The sequence below is a fragment of the Dermacentor albipictus genome, chromosome 6 (genome assembly GCF_038994185.2).
Source record: "Dermacentor albipictus isolate Rhodes 1998 colony chromosome 6, USDA_Dalb.pri_finalv2, whole genome shotgun sequence".
Taxonomy (NCBI): Eukaryota; Metazoa; Arthropoda; class Arachnida; order Ixodida; family Ixodidae; genus Dermacentor; species Dermacentor albipictus.
Genome location: NC_091826.1, coordinates 127,026,859 through 127,043,347, shown reverse-complemented (window position 1 = coordinate 127,043,347; position 16,489 = coordinate 127,026,859). Strand labels below are relative to the sequence as shown.

At 46.2% G+C, this 16,489-nt stretch overlaps 1 protein-coding gene across 7 annotated transcripts in view; it reads left to right on the top strand.

Moving 5' to 3' along the window:
- Positions 1-16,489, top strand: part of LOC135899451 (uncharacterized) — a 361,492-nt gene that overhangs the window by 264,843 nt on the left and 80,160 nt on the right. For all 7 annotated transcript variants that reach the window (XM_065428703.2, XM_065428705.1, XM_065428704.2 and 4 more), the window contains 3 exons: positions 5,706-5,906; positions 6,571-6,762; positions 15,854-15,984. In XM_065428703.2, the coding sequence (XP_065284775.1) occupies positions 5,706-5,906; positions 6,571-6,762; positions 15,854-15,984 (524 nt within the window). The remainder of the gene's footprint in view (positions 1-5,705; positions 5,907-6,570; positions 6,763-15,853; positions 15,985-16,489) is intronic.

Here is a 16,489-nt window from a genome sequence, read left to right as displayed (position 1 = left end):
GCTATTGCGGGCGAGGACTTGCGGAGTCGCCATCTGTCGGAAGCGCCTCTCTTGCGTAGTATGAGGGATCACGCGGCGCGCTCCTCTTTGGTTTCGCTTACGGCGCTCTATAAAAACACCATGCGACAGCCTCCTGGACATTTGTGTAAGTACTCTCAAAACGAGGGAAGTTTTTGACTGTTGATATAATAACCTTGGGCAAACTGAAAGCACAGGATCGTAAATAGGCGGTGCTCTTTACCGAATACGTGCAGTGGACGCCACTGCGCGCGGTCGCCGCGATTGAGTCTCCCGAACCGGCTTCTTGCGTGAAAGGTAGGCAAATACCGAGAGTAAACTATGTGAAATGTGTTCCTTTATATAGTGGGTTGTCCGTATAACCAAATTGAGCGTAACAGAATGAAGCCTCAATGCAGCGATCGCACGGGTTCGCAGCGACCGACTGCGCGTCTGCATGCATCTCCGCGCACAATGTTTTGCTTTCGCTGTGAGCGCGTTTTTGCACCGTGCCGTGAGCTTTAGGCCGCAGAATAAGAGAATTTGACAGTACATAAGCAACCATTGTTGCGTGTACCCTATCAAAGCTGTTCATTCGTTATAGAGACTTCGACGCATATGGCGGATGTGATGGGCCGTACTTCTAAATTCTTGGACGTCTCAGTAGTATTTCTCAAGTTGCGTCGCACTGTATGTTTATCAGTCTTCTCAGCATGCAATTTCCCGCTGCTTCTTTTTCGTAATCCAGTGTATTCATAACACAAACATGACCATATGCCATGCCCTTTTTTAATGTGCACCTTAGCGCTTCCTTTCTATTCCAGTGAACTTGCCAGCATCATATAGCATCAACAAGTTCATAGAACAAATATTGTCATCACATTAGCCGGGCGCGGGCGAGCGTCTCAGTGCGCGTTTTCTGCTACTCACCGAACATCGCAGTCCCGGCATCGTAGCAGAAATCTTCGCGTCTGTGCTTACTGCATACCCGAGTTGCAGCTGATGGCTGTCTGCCGGTTCTAAGCTTCACGCAGCTCCTTGTCCTGCGGCTACGTGTGAATAATGCTGGCACCGGGCTCCGTTGCGTACGTCCGGCACTGCGGCACCGAGCAGTAGCCTACCATGCTGCACGCCTCTAAAGGCAGCCACTACCTATTATAGTACTTTTAAATGTTGTCAAGCAGACATCCAAGGCGGTGAAGCCTCACCACTTAATCAGAACTGCAGCGCAGCTGGTACTTTAAACTTTCGTTTTCAGCTCGCTTCGGCGCTTCCGAAGCAGCCGACGCGGCTACTGTGTCCACGTGATCCCTCATGCCACGTCACGCCGACAGTGGCGCCTGCTTTTCCAGTGGTGGAGCTCGCCCCGATAGTTGTTCAGCTGTTCGTAAGGAAAGCGCATCTGCACGGATGCGCTCGTTAATGGGAGGTGCCTGAAGTATGTTTAAAACTGCTTGGCTGATTACTTCAGTGCTTTACGTAAGTGGAGTTGTTATAGTAACCCGCACCGCTATTTGCTTGTGAGCGCGCTCGGAGGCGCGTCACGTATGAATGGCCGGCTTGTCATTGCCGTGCAGCCGTCAGACATCTATCATATTTCCTTACACCCATTTTTTTTTCACACGTGTTCTGTTCTCTGTGCAAAATGACTGCATACATGTACACTGTACCATCCCTTTATTTCAGCAGTTCCGTGCACGATATTTGAACGAAAGATTAAATGAGCATGATGATGATGTTTCAAAAGCAGTCGTCGGACATCTTGGAATACATTGTAGAGATAGCGGATTGTGAGCAAATATGGCAGCCCAATGACGCGAGAGATAATCGTAGCCGCTGAGATTGCGCGTGTGGGAAGTATGTCCGTAAGCATGCCTTACGTCTTCCTTAGTGCAAAAGAAATAAATTTCCTCACGTGCTAATCTGAAATTTTGTATCCTCGTTCCTTTTTTTATTTTTGGCGATGTCGAGTGCAGCAAAATTGATCACGTGACAAAGCCGGCTTGGCATTGGTGGATGGCCCTGCTTGTAAAGTTTTTTGCGCTCTTCCCCTTTGTGTACCTTCCTGTATTTATTCCACTGATAAGGAAATAAAACTATTGTTGCAAGTAGCGCTCTGTGGTGTGTGTTTCTCTTCTGTGTGTCTCGTCAAAATGTTGCGCAATCCAACCTCTAATTTGCTATACCAACACGCCCAGTTTTCAGCCTTACCAAACATGGAGGAAGGAAAACTAGGAGAGGCCCTACCCCGTCCGCGCGCTAGGAGAAAAGTGTGGAGGAAATTACGTAGTAAGTTCTCTTTTTCTGTGCAGATTTTTTTTGTTTCTTTTGCTGTAGCATATTGCAGCAAAATATTCGGACTTTCGAGTTGTTCGATTCGATGACCGCATACCGAATAGGACAATATTGACACGCGTACTTTATCTTTCTCCGGTGACTGCTTCTGACTGGGCAACAGATGTTACACGTTATCGGATCGGCGCAGGACGCGCCGGCACCAGCGATTACGCCGAAGCCTTCGACGAGTCACGCGCTTGACCCGCTGATCAGATTTGCGACCATCGCCGACTTTGCTCGTCGCTATCGTTGTGATTGAGTGTTACTTGTTTTGCTGGGCACAAGCTAGCCCAATGAAGAGTCAAATTTGTAACAGTTTTGACACTGTTGCTCTTCACCGTCACGACAACGTGACATGATTCGATTCGGTATTTGAAAATTGCGAGTAGTTGATCAACCATATCAAATAAAGGAAGTGTACGCAAGATTGGTGACGATTATGGTTCGAGTACAAGTCTCTAAAAGGGTGGGGAATTTCTTTAGAACGTACCGTGTACGCACGCGCGCAGATTGCCACGCGTCGCGCTATGCCCAAATGTCTTCTTATCAGCGTCCTTGTATTCGATGTGTTTCCTGACACGCATGCCACAGGAAAAAAATTAAAAGCCAGGAGCCCAGTTCCGGAACGTGGTTTCTATTCCTGCTGCCGCGCCAGAAGTGTGCCCGTTTTCGACCGTCGAGTCGCTTCCTCGTGTGCTTGCCGCTCAAGACGCTGCCGTCGTTGCGACCGCCGTCACGCCACGGGTGGTGCCCTACCCGGTCGCGTTGTCACCGCCGACGCCTGTCGCCGGTTGGCTGGCGCTGCCCGTTGAACGACCTTGCGCCCCGTCTCCGTGTTCCCCCGTTTCCCGGAAAAAAACAGAAAGAAAAAACAGGCGCCGTTCGGAAGGTTTCTTTTTCTGCTTCCTTATTGAAGCATACTGATGGAAGTTCCTCGAAGCGCGAAGTCCGCCGTTTCGCTATACATGCACGTACGCGCTGTCAAAACGGTAGTGTAGCTGAGACACGCATAGTGTAGTTATTAGTAGCAGATTTTAGTGCTGTTTTGCAGTAAATGTAGAATGGTTCAGCTCAGTCATATTCTCTAGCACTCATGCGCTGGTGAAACCTGCTCAAGCCCAGTGTGCATTAGGATCAGCGTGTGTGCGCCTGACACAGTGAACAGGGGTGGTAATGGCAAGAAGTAGCATGGTTAAAGCGTTACGCGTTTGGATCTTTTAGCATGTGCTGTCTTGGCCAGTCGCCACCCAACGGTAATTATTACTGAAAGTGCACTCTAAGATTCTTTCAAATCCGTGCTTGGTTTCCTCTAAATAGCTTTACCGCGGATACATATTTTAAAACGACTTCAGCTAACAAATAAAGACAAGCAATTATCGAAGGTAAAATACCAATTTTTAACTGAAGAAATCATCAACCGTAATATGAGACCGGCTATGTGAAGAGTTGGTAACAGTTTCTAGAATTGCAAAAAATCTGATGTTAGTCTCTCCTGAGTAATAAAGATCGGCCAGTTTTACCTACAAAACAAAAACTGAAATGCGAACGCACTGTAACTTTCATACCCATAGCACACCCTCATGAGGGATGCACGTTTCCATTTTGCCATCAGGCAAACATGAAAAAATTTTTGACATTGTGTCGCCCTTGAGATGACTTCACCATGTACGTAAAATGCATTACCTTAATTGTAGTACCCATGAGAGCGTGTTCCCTCCTGCGAAAGCTGTCCAAGATAACCAAATGGAGCCAACGAAAGCATTATGATGTCATTAGCTGCGGTTGAAATTACGCAAAGGTTGTGAGTTTAGTCCCCACCAGTGTCAAGTTATCTTCCACTTTCATTTCCCTTTCTGCATTTTAATTTCAACCACAGCTAATGCTTTCCCCTATGCTTTCGTTGGCTTCATTGCCGTTGGCTTTATATGGTTAAGATTAACAAAAAAATAGTGCCCCTCCATCTCCTTTATTCTCATTTAAGATCATCATAGTGGCTTAAGCTACAATTTGTGACTGTTAGGTCTACATACTGTGCTTACTGTAACTGTAAAGCTACCAGGGAGGTCACATTGGGCTAACGGGATCACCCATTGAGTCATTTCCACTGTTCTGGCTCTGGAGCTAGATGTATGGCATAAATAACTTTATTGGGTCCTGAAGGTCAACCCTAGGTTAACGCGGGCCGCTCCCACGTTGGTACTGTCAGGCCGAGCCCTTCAGCCTCATCGCGAGCCTTCTGAACTGGAGCTGGATGTCAGAGTGAATTTTTACACCAGAGTTGTTTTATGCCGAAAGATAATGTTGTTGGCTCCGTGTTCTCAGGAGAAAAAATAAAAGCAGTGTTGTATCATCCAGTGTCATTCCTTGAAACTGTCATGCATGCACCTCTGCTGAGTGATTGAATCAATCAACTTATTGGGTATAGCACGGGAGATCAGCAACACAGCAGGTATAGGTGTCATTCCTGAGGGATATTCATTCACATATTTTTGCGTACGGGGAGGCTCTTTAGTACGCCTACCCAAAGCCCAGCACACGAGCATCTTTGCATTTCAATGTAGTTGTAATGTGGTATCTGTGGGCAGTAAAAACCGAGTCCACAAGTCAGCGCTCATCATCAGATTGAACCACTGTAGCGGATGAACCTGGGGAATGTGTCGGGCTCATCTGCTTCTTTCTTTTTTAAATGCGAATAGCCTTCTTAGCTTTCTTCAGCCACTTTGGTCTATCAGCCTCTTTGCATCACTCTTCAGTGAAAGGAAAATCCTTTAAAATGTTTACAGTGCTGGGCGGAATCGAACTTTCGTCGCACAGGTTGCGCACCTGCCTGACAATTTAGCACTGCTAAATTCCTCATTAGTTCTGAGCGCGCACTGGCACGCCACGCGTCTGGGAGGCCACGCAAAAGGAGGGAAACTTCGCGCAGACCTCACGGGCACCCCGCTAGGGGGCACAGCTTGTCCAGCGGGCAGCGTGCGAGAGGAGCCCGTCTGGAGTGCACGGCCGGCACATGGCGCATTTTAGCGGTGGAAACACAGTGCGTACATTGCTTGATTGCTAATTGCATTAATGTTCACAGTGATTGTAAAATGGTTCCTGCCATTTCCCCCCTTCCAACGTTAACACTGGGATTTGGCGACATCATTCCTTTGCCGGTTTTAATTTTTTTTCCATACAATTTCTTATGCCACCTCATCCCCCCTTCCCTGTGGAGCTCCTCACCACAGGGGGCCGCAGCCCACCTATGAGAGCCATGGGGCTATTGTATGGGGTCGCATTCTCCCTCTTCACCAAAAGCTGGTAGCTCCACAGTCGTTTGGGAAATGCTTGCTAAACAGTGGCCGCTGTTATCGCTTCTTCCCCAACCGTAGGAGCTGCTGGACCTGGTGTCTGGCCTCCAGTCAGCCATGGCCGAGGAGCAGCGGCGGTTCGATGCCCTGGGACTGCAGCTGCAGCGGCTGGGCGCACAAGGCGGCGATCCTGAGGAGCAGAGGGCACTGTCTGCTGCATTGTGCGCCTCACAGCTTCGCCTTGCACGGCTCTGCACCCGCAACATGCGCTGTTTCGCGCAGGTATTTATGATCCAGCACTCAGCAATGTTCCGTAATTCTCAAATAAATTGTTAATTGTTAATCAATGTTTAAATGTTAATTTTGTTAAACACTGTATAGATTGATGTTCACTGTCTGTATTCATGTAACCAGTATGTGTTGTAATGCGTTGCTGTAAGCTCTTATTTCGTTTGTTTACATATTAGATTGTTTTTTAAATCTTTCACATATGTATTGCCCTCCTGATATATATGCTCTAGCTCAGCTGAGAGCAGCAGTATTGAAAACAAATAAATAAATACGATATCTGTAGCGTGCCACAGGTGCATGAAACGTTTCAGCAACATTCTGTGTACATAACTTCCGCTTGCCCACTTTTGACTTGTGTAGAACTTGCAGGTGTAGGCATTCTTTCTTTGTCTGAACTCTAGACGATGGCAGAGACTAGGCATATTACGGAGGGGCATGCAACGCTTTTTGAACGAGCTGGCGTGGTCACTTGATAGTGTGATGAAATGTTGAGCATAAAATTATCTCCGTATTCACAGCTGGCAGCCTGCAGCTTCATTCTGAATACTGCCTGCTTTTCCTTCAACCTAAATACTTTATCAGCCTAAGCCTATTTAGTGATGCTCTTTGGCATCTGTCGAACCTCCTTCTTGTCTGTTCTTCCATCTGAGTGCAGCAAGCGATCCAGAAGAAGGAGGGTGAATCTCGCGCCACAAGCAGCACCAGCAGCGGCGGCGGCAACAGGGGTGTTGGCAGCGCCAGCAGCAGCAAGCGGCTGCGGGAACCTTACCGCGACCAGGTCACCACCGAGCTCTCAACATCGCCGCTTATCCGGCGGAACCTTCTCGACATTTCTGACTTTGATGAGGCGAGTGGTGGCAGTTATGCATCAGTCATCTCATGAACTTATTTTACTCATTGCTTTTTACGAAAGACAGAAAAAAAATGGCGCTTGTGAACAAACCAGACGAAAAGCATAAGATTCAATATACTGTTTGTTAATCAGGATGTCTACCAGCCGGAAAAACCGAGATTTCCCGGGGATTTTGAATAGTCTGGAAATACTCAAGGAAAACTCGGGGAACTTGTGCTTCTATTAGGGAGAATAAGCTGTAATTATATTCAAACTGAACGAAAGTCGCGGAAATGCTGGCTGAGTAACAGAGAGGAATTGTAACGAATCGTCTTTGACGCCATGTCGTCGGCTGGAGGAGTTGGCAGTGTATAGTCAACGACCGACTTACCGGACATCTGATAATTTTGACAAATTCGTGGCACCACCACGTACCCCGGGCCGTAGAGTCAATGTTTAAAAGGCAACTCCGGCGTTTTTTTAACCATCTCATGGCATTGACAGACCTGTCACTGGTAACGTGGTTCAGTTTGCTTAGAAATTCAGCAATAATTTTCAATAAACAATAAGCGAGATACCAAAACAGGTAGCTGCTTCGCGTGACGTCACGATGAGTCACTGGCGTCAGATCCTACACTGCCATAATGTAAACACGCAGTACACGTGGCGCTAACGCCAAAGAAGCGAAGCTGATTGTCTCCCGACGACACAGGAAGCTTTTACAGAGTTTCCGAACTAGACAGCGGCGATTCAAGTGACGATTTCAGTGACAGTGGCGGTGTAGTCTCTGACGTCACAAACACAGGGTGGCCAGTAGGAAGTCATGAGTCGGGAACGCAACCAATCTTTAAAATTCAGTTTCAGGAAAACTACATGACTTGTAGCCATATATAGCACAGAAAATCAAAAGGCGAAAGAGAAGATGTATTCAAAATTTTACTAGGATCAGTGGATATCGAAAGATTGCCGGAGTTGCCCTTTATAAGAACGTCTGAAATTTCGGATGCAACAACCCTTTGCCGTCAGAGTTTCCAGACTTTTTGCCTTGACTGCCGAAAGGGCATTATTCTAAACCACCACCGCCGCCATTTTGATTACGTCGCCGCCTCGAACCAGCGTTCTTGCACGCAGATCTGCTGACAGCCGTAGCCACCGCGGCAACGCTAGGCCTAGCTGCTTCGACATTCGCTATTAAGCTTCTTGCCGTTCGGGGCCGTGTTTTTCATTGAAATGATTCCCCGCTGTCAGCAATAGCAGCGGCGGCAGTAGCAGCGGCCTCGTGGTCCTCGCGATTGGCTTCGAAGCTCGGAAAGCACGGCGCGTTACATAATGCCGGTTCCCAAAAGTCAGCTTCACCTCAATACAGTGGTGTTACGCGGTGAAGCATACGCAAAAGTATTGCAGTGAAACAACGAGCGTGGGAAGAGGCGTGTCACGGGACACACAGTATGTACCCCTTAGTTATACATACGTGCACCCGCCATCTTCTGTCACAGCACTAGCACCGATATCCCTAATAAGGCGGGCCTTCAGAATTTCGGACGTGCTTGTAGCGATTGAGCCTTTAAGGGCAGTAAAGGGCATGCGTTAACTTTTTCGAACTGCCTGAATTTTAGGACGTTTTCGCGGCCCCTACGGAGTAAAAAAAAAATCAGATGTTGACTGTACATTTGACCAAGATGATGCTTCAAATGGTCCGTGGGGCAAACGCGTGGTGGAAGGAGGAATAGAACAGGAAGAATTACGCATCAAGGAATGAACTGAAAAGGAAGCGTGCCGCGGCTTCTTTGAAGGAGCTTGAGCTTTAAAAAATTGGAGGACGCTTAAGCTTCGCCTTCAAGTGTGGAACGCGACAGCGTTCCCATGGACCCGCCAAGGAGTGTAAGACAATGCGCTACAGCGCAGCGATCACTTACGAGGCGCCCCGCATCGGACTTTGCACCCACCAATCACGCGATGAGCGTCGAGCAACGCAGCGTTCGGCGCGGCAACGAAACGTGCGCCTGAGCAAGCGGAACGAACAAAGAACTCGGTGTCTCGGAACGTCGTGATCGGCATGGACAACCGGGCGGCGACGCGCCTCGCACCGGTCCCCGCACAGCCCCAATGCGCGCCTGGCGCGACACCTGTTGGGGCAGCGCCGTACATTGTAAGGAGGGGGTCTTCTGTATTTGCCGCAAGATGGCTCTGCGTGTGCGGAAAGCGCAGAAGAAATGTAGCGGAAACGCGCTTCGCTACGCGTTTAACTGCGACTTCTGTAATTTACACGCTAATAATTACCGATATACACAGCAGTATAACTTTCTACAGCACGTTTGTAAGTCAACACCGCATTCACTAGAGGCGTTTTTGTCCCACTTTGAACGATCGAACTCATAGTTGAGTGTAGTCAGCCAACAGCTGACGGTTTCCGGTACTATTATCTTGTTAATCTGTTCTTCTGATCTCGTAAACTCTGTGAAAAGCGAGGCAATAATGAAAAAACTCATGGCTGAGTGGTAGCGTCTCTGCCTCACACTCCAGAGACCCTGGTTCGATTCCCACCCAGCCCATCTTGCAAGTTGCTTTTATTTATGAATTGCCTTCCGGGATTTTTCGCTCACGGCCAACGCCGCCGACACCGACGACACCGGCTTTTCTGCGACACGAGCTCCTTAACGCTGTCGCGTTAAAAACAAATTGTTGGCTGACGCCAAGATGATGGTGTCCCTCATCCAAACCAAAATAAACTCTTTAAAGCTGTGAAACCCAAAACTGAGGGTTTGTGCACAGGCTGAGAGTATGCCAGGACAGTTAAGGTTGACTTAACAGCTGTTGAGAAAAAATCTCACTTTTGACAAAGTTCTGGCCTCATGCCGAGGAGCTTGCTATCATTTGATAGAAATAGCTCATATTCTAAAATATTTGCTTCCATATGCGTTTCTATTTTATTCGTACTTGAGCATGTTCGACTTCATTTGCTATGGGTCCCCCCCCACTTTCTGTTTTCTTTTTGAATAAAATAAGTACTACTCCTTACTGTTCAAAATGAATTCAATGTTCTTTTATGTTTTTAACATGCTTACTAGAAAGTGACAGCATCAGGTGATATGGTGTCGGTTCGTCTTGGCACAAAACGAAATTCTGTGCCACCCAGGGAATATTGCAAAGGCACTCAGGGAAAACCTGGAAAACTCAGGGAATTTGGAAATTTGTAGGTGGTAGGCACCCTGTTTTATGTATATATTTAATGTATATTCGTAGCTAATGTGTATTAGTAGTTAAACCTCGGTATAACGAACTTAAATATAACGAAATTTTCTATATAACGAAGTATTTAACTTTTCATAATCTCTTATCCATAGAACACCATGTATTTAGAACCTCATTATAACGAAGTGTGTCTTTATGCCATTTCAATATAACAAAATTTCACTCCCGTCGCAAGGGATGCCGAGACAATAAATGGAAACGTCCGCCAACAAGGATGGTGAAATGATTAAATTACAAGCGACTGTTTGCAAACACACCTCAAATCGCACAGCAATCCCCGAAGTGGAACCGCATCATGTCTCGTATAAAGTCCAAGTGCGATAAGATCCTATCGTGCCCTGTGCATGGTGTGCTTTAGGTGAGAGTGAAAGTGTGCGAGAAGAAAGGTGGCGGCTTCACAAGTGGCCGTCTTGTGAAAATGGGGGGGGGTCAGTTAGCGCGCGCCTCTGCCGTGGCTGCGCATGGATGGCTGTAAGCGCGGCTGAACGCATACGCAGCCGCACACCCTACTTTAGAGGTAATCTGCCACGTGTGCGAAGAGTGGGCTTGCTGAGACTGCATGGCACCATGTAAACTATCTTACCGCGCATTTACTATTGGAGGTTGCATAATCTACAGTTTCGGTGACCCGTTGGAGCGAGGCAGATGAAGCATTCGCTCCCCCTGATAGCGTCGTCCCAGTGCGGGCACGCTATCAGCAGCGGGGGTGGAATGCACGTGGAAGCGTGTCTGGCTTCACTTAACTCGTACCGCCGAGAAGATATCGTTGACTTACGTGGCGTGAAACCATATCATTCGTCGCCGCGGCTCCCAAATTTATCGAAATGAATTGTTTTCTCATTCAGGTTTGCTTTTTTCGATTGCCCGATAATTCGGAAAATTCTGCGGCCTCTTTCCCTGTTAGAAAAATTGATCGGCGACTGTACTTACTTGCGTAAAATGTCAAATTTCAATAGAACGAAATTGTTATATAACGAAGCAAATTGCCAATTTTACTTAATTTGTTATATCAAGGTTTAACTGTACTTAATATACTGGGAGTAACTTCTGGTTATTCAAAATGTAGGTCTGGGATAAGATGGCAGTTTCTTCTCACCATGATTCATGGCCATAAAGGATATTGGGCCCACTATATGGCCTGCATTATTATATGCATAAACATACAAATAAACAAAGCACTAAATCACTGAACAATTGAGTAACTAACTAACTTTCTAGTGATTAAGCTTAAGGACCATGTTTCAGTTGTAGGTTTCAAGCCTTCTTGTACATAAAGCATCACCATTCCCTAGAAACTTTGTGCCAACCGCCGGTCTCTAAGATATATGGACCGAAAATGCACTACGAAATGCATTGCTGTTGCAGTCAGTGTTTTTCTTGTTTTGTGAAAAAGCGTGCATTTAGAACCCTTTCGTTCAGAAAGATTTGTGAGGTGGTTGACCTTTAATTTCGTTCACACCCCACAGCTTCCATATAAAGCATTGCAGAATTCCTTCAAGGCTTCCTTAGCAACATTGGGGTGCACTGATAGTGGGATGGCTAGCATTGCACTTTTTTATTCATCATCTATGAATATAGATATCTATGAGTAAACTCTTTTGTCATGTTTCTTTCAATTTCCTTCAGGTTCCTGTGTAGTTATTTCATTTATAACCTCATCTTAACCTTCAGTACATGCTTATGTGGTCGCCTTATCCACATGTACCACAGTACTTGCCCCTGTGAGTCAATGATGCGGTGCATTTTTCATGCATTTCTTGTTCATTATTTTGTGTCCAATTGTTCTTTGTGGTGCCTTTAAGTTTTGCCATAGCAGTTGATAGCGTTTGAAGCTGTTGCTGTGTGATGGCTTGAGATTTGGAGACCAGTGATTGGGCACATTCTCGAGTCCTACTTGAACATATTTATTTTTATTTTATTTATGTATACCGCAACCTTCAGTTGGGGTTTTAGAAGAGTGGAGTTACATTTGTTGGGGTTTACAAATTCGCATACAACTAACAATAAAAGAAATACATAAAGGAAGTACGTAATTTGGCAATGTAAACATAATGATGTATCAGAACCAAACACAGGGGCATATAAAAAGCATAGTGTGACATGCGGGACAAGTCACTGCTGCAGTTGTACAGCAAAAAGGTTTAAGGATGGTTCTGAAACGACTTCTTTGGTAAGTTTATTCCATTCAGTTATTGTCGGTATTGTCCTAGGAAAAAAATGAATATTTAAAAGTGTTATTTCGAGTGGAAAGAGGAGTTATGGTCAAGGCTCTGCCTTATGGCATATACTGTAGAAAAAGAAAGTATCTGCAATATGTCTACCTTATAGTAACCTTTAACCAACTGAGATAAAAATTTATCTCAAAACACGATTTCTTTGCGTTAGCATTGGGAGGTTGGCTTTTGCTAATAATGATGTGATCGAAGTTCGCCCAAAGCTGTTATCAATAAACCTCACCGCTCTCTTTTGCATTTTTTCAATTTGGTTAACACGTTTCTGAGTGTATGGGTACCCAATTATAGATGCGTAATCTAAAATTGGCTGAATAATTGCCTTAAACACTTAAGGCGAACACTGGGAGTAGAAAGTTCGAGAGCTTGTCTTAGATAAGAGTTTATAGTTAGATGAGCCACCATATGATATATCATACTTAAATGGTGGTCTTTGAGCTACCTCTTTATTAATCATAGACTTCTGAACATTCCATGGCACATTGATATGATTCCTGGGCATTAATTCAGCTTCTGTTCATTTTGCTCCTTCCTTGTATGCTTGGATTCAACGCTTGCTTCGTGGTTAAGATGCATTTGGTGCTGTGTTCTGTGAGCAGTGTTACATCCAAGGCACTTGCATTTCTTGTGCTTTTCTGAAATGTTATACATGTTGTGCATTATTATCTGATCACCCTGAGCTCTCCTGGGCTACCTTCTGGTCAGTGACGTAGCAACAGGGGGGGCCGGGGGGCCATGGGCCCCGGCTGCAAGGGGCCAGTGGAGGGGGGGGCGTCATACGCCTGAATACACCCCTCTTTCCGCCGGCTTGACTGGGCGCAAATGGCAAAGAATGCTCCAGTATCCAGTAGCTCGAGCTCGTGTATATGATGCGTTGCGCCACAGAATTGTCGGCTGCAGCTCTAGCAACACCCCACGAAATAATTGCATGAATGTTCGGGCTAAAAAATTTAATTCACAAAATGGTCATTAAACTATTTGCCTTAGCGGAATGTTTCATGTGGGGTGCGCTCGTGCCGTGCTTTCATGCTGGGAGCAGGAGTCGCTAAACATACAGTGAGGCATTCTAAAGCGTTGAGGCTCTTGGGTCCCTCTTCCGTTCAGAACGCGCAGCGAGGACGAACAAAGACAACAGAAAGAGGGCGTTCAACCAGCGTGCCCGGCGCTCGCGTTTACGTCGAAGCATTCGTTGAGAGCGACGTTGCATAAGTGCGGCCGTCAAAATTCGCGAATGGGATTCTCTGGATCGTCTTCAGACTCGGTGCGGCCGAAGAGTTTGGCGGCGCGTGACTCGACAGGCTGTATGCGCCGCGATGTTCAGCTCGCTTTTACTTCCCCTCTCCTGCTCGCTCCAAGAAGCCGCTGCGAAACCTGCCGTTATGCTTCATGCTTTCCTTCTTACCCTCGAAAGTTTCAGAAAACTGTTGTTGTTGTATGATTTCATGTCACAAGTACAGTGTCTTTGTCAGCTGCACAGAATTTTACAAAAATAAACGATAATCTTGCAAGGATATTTCCCGATATTCTATGAAGTTATGTGTCTTTGTGATTACTAGTAACTCAGTAGCGTGAGAAATATGGCAGATAAGTAATAACGATAACCTTAATAATCCCTTAATTAGTACTTATAGAGGAAACACTTCAATTTCAAGAATTGAGGACTCAAAGTCATATTATTAACTCAACAGAAACTTCTTAAACAAAATCGTTTTGGGTGCTACAACCTACAGTACTTTGGCACTGCTGGCGGCGCCCAGTATGGCAGCAGCGAAAGAAATATGAAATAGTAAACCAGTGACATTGATCCCTCAACCCTCTCCATTGTGAGTGCATACCAACAGGTTTCACTGGCATGGGCTTCATCGCGGTCTTCTTTTTTTTTTATGGTGACGCCAGGAATCGACGCGAAGCGTGCTCTATTCTGTTCCCGATCTTTTGGTGGTACCGCAGCTCGGATAATCACGTTTGTTCGTATAGCAGCAAATAAAACAAGGCTTTATTGCTCAGAATGAAGAGAACTAGTAATTGTCATAGCATTGGTGCCTGCGCAGCAGAGAGGCAGGTGCCGTTTTCCGTTTTTCTAATATGGTGGGGAGATCAGCGTCACTGAGACACAATTTAATTTTCGTTTTCGTTCAGCGCTGGCCACAGCCAAAATACTGCGGTCCATAGTACCTACAACAATTTTTGTGAAGTTGTTGTTGGGCAAGATATGAATGTCAGCCTTCAGTTTTGCAAATGCAGTGTAGCCGCTAAAATTGGTAATTAAAACGTTATAAAAATGTTCTTTTTTGCTTGTGACGTGAGCCGTATTTGCCACGATGCCGCATTTGCATTGGTTGCCAAGCCTTACAGTCTGACAGAAGATGTGTACATGCCCTTATCACAAGTTATCAGTGCAGCACCCTGTGTTATTTGGCGCAGAAAAAACAGCGTGTATTGGCCTCGAGCTCCACCACTGGAAAGCTGGTGCCACCGTCGGCGTTACATGCTATTAAGGATCACGTGGACATAGCGGCCGCGTCAGCTGCTTCGGGAGTGCCGAAGCGAGTTGGAAACGAGAGTTTAAGTTCCCTCGTATGCTGTGGTCCTCATTGAGTGGCGAGATTTTCCCGCTTCGAGTGTCTCCTTTACAACGATTTAAAGCACTAGAATAGGTAGTGGCTGCCTTTGAAGGCGTGCAACATGGTAGGCTGCCGGACGTACACAATGGAGCCCGGTGTCAGCCTTACTCACACCTAGCCACAGGACAAGAAGCTGCGTGAAGCTTGGCTCGTGAAACATAAAACCGGCAAACAGTCATCGGCAACAACTTGGGTATGCAGCAAGCACAGACACGAGGAAGATTTCTGCTACGGTGCCGGGTCTGCGATGTTCGAAAAACACGCACTGAAACGCTCGCCCGAGTCCGCTACCCGACTAATGTCATGATGGTTTGGTCTATGAACTTGTCGATGCTATAGATACTGGCAAGTTCACTGGAGTGGAAAGGGAGCGGTAAGAAGCACATAAAAAAAAAGCATGGCATATGGTCATGTTTGTGTTGTGAAATAATGCACTGGATTACAAAAAAAAGAAGCAGCGGGAAATTGCACGCTGAGAACACCGATAAACATATAGTGCGACGCAACTCGAGAAATAATATTGAAACGTCCAAGAATTTGAAGACCTATGGTCCCCGGGTGCCAGACGACCTAGCTATGCCACTGCTTCTGGTATGAAAAGAATTGCATGTTGTTACTGTTTTATCTTGTTCACTGCAGAATTGTGCCTCACTGTATGGCATTGCTGGACAGGTGAAGTACAACGCATCAGTATCACATTGTGGTTGTACTACGAGACCTTGAAAATGCACTCACATTTATCCCTCAATGACCATGTGGCTTGCTAATTTCCCCTTCCAGCTGATTCATTTAAGCATGCCTACTGCCCCTTATCAACCACCATTTCATACCTTGTACCAAAGCACCAAGTTTGTGAAGGAAGTGTACATAGATCCTACATAAAGCCTTTGGGTAGCCTTTATGTGTGTGCACCTAACATTGTTAAAATGTTAGATGGATTTTATGAGAACCAACACGCTTCCAAGTGATTTTAAGTGGTGTGTGTACATTTCTTTGCAGGTTGAAGCAGCCTTTTCCTCAATGATGGAAGACGGTTCTTCTTCCCAGGAGGTCCTCTCCACACCTTTTTCCGCACAAGAGGAAAATCATGTTGACAACGACTATGACCCGAAGGATTTTGTTGTGCACAGGTAAGCCCTCCCGACCTGCTGAGGCTACCATAGATGCTCATGTATAATCCCCACTTTTTTTTTTAAATGGCACTCGGGGGTGGGTCACAAGTCAGGCCTGCAGCTACACATTTAACAAGCCATGTAGCGCCACTGTGACTACTGTGTAGAATAATGCAACAACTGGTGACAAATTATGAATATTTCATGTAACCATTAATTGCCGCTTTTACCCTTATCACTGTTGGAGAAGCCCAGCTCATCGGCTCACTCCCAAAGCTGATCATCCTCTGTGCCGTCCGTGGCATTTGATATTCTTCTGACTATGAAGCTCTTTGCAATGGTGCCCGCCGACAACAAATGCCATGCATTCACAATCCATATGCACGCTTCCTGAAGAGACACCATCCTTGGTCGCGCTGTCAAAATTTTTTCGTGGCTGCCCACTGCCATCCACTCGGAGTAGCACTGCTGAAATTCTATCTCTGATGACAAAATTCAAGCCTGACAGATAAGAAAAACATGA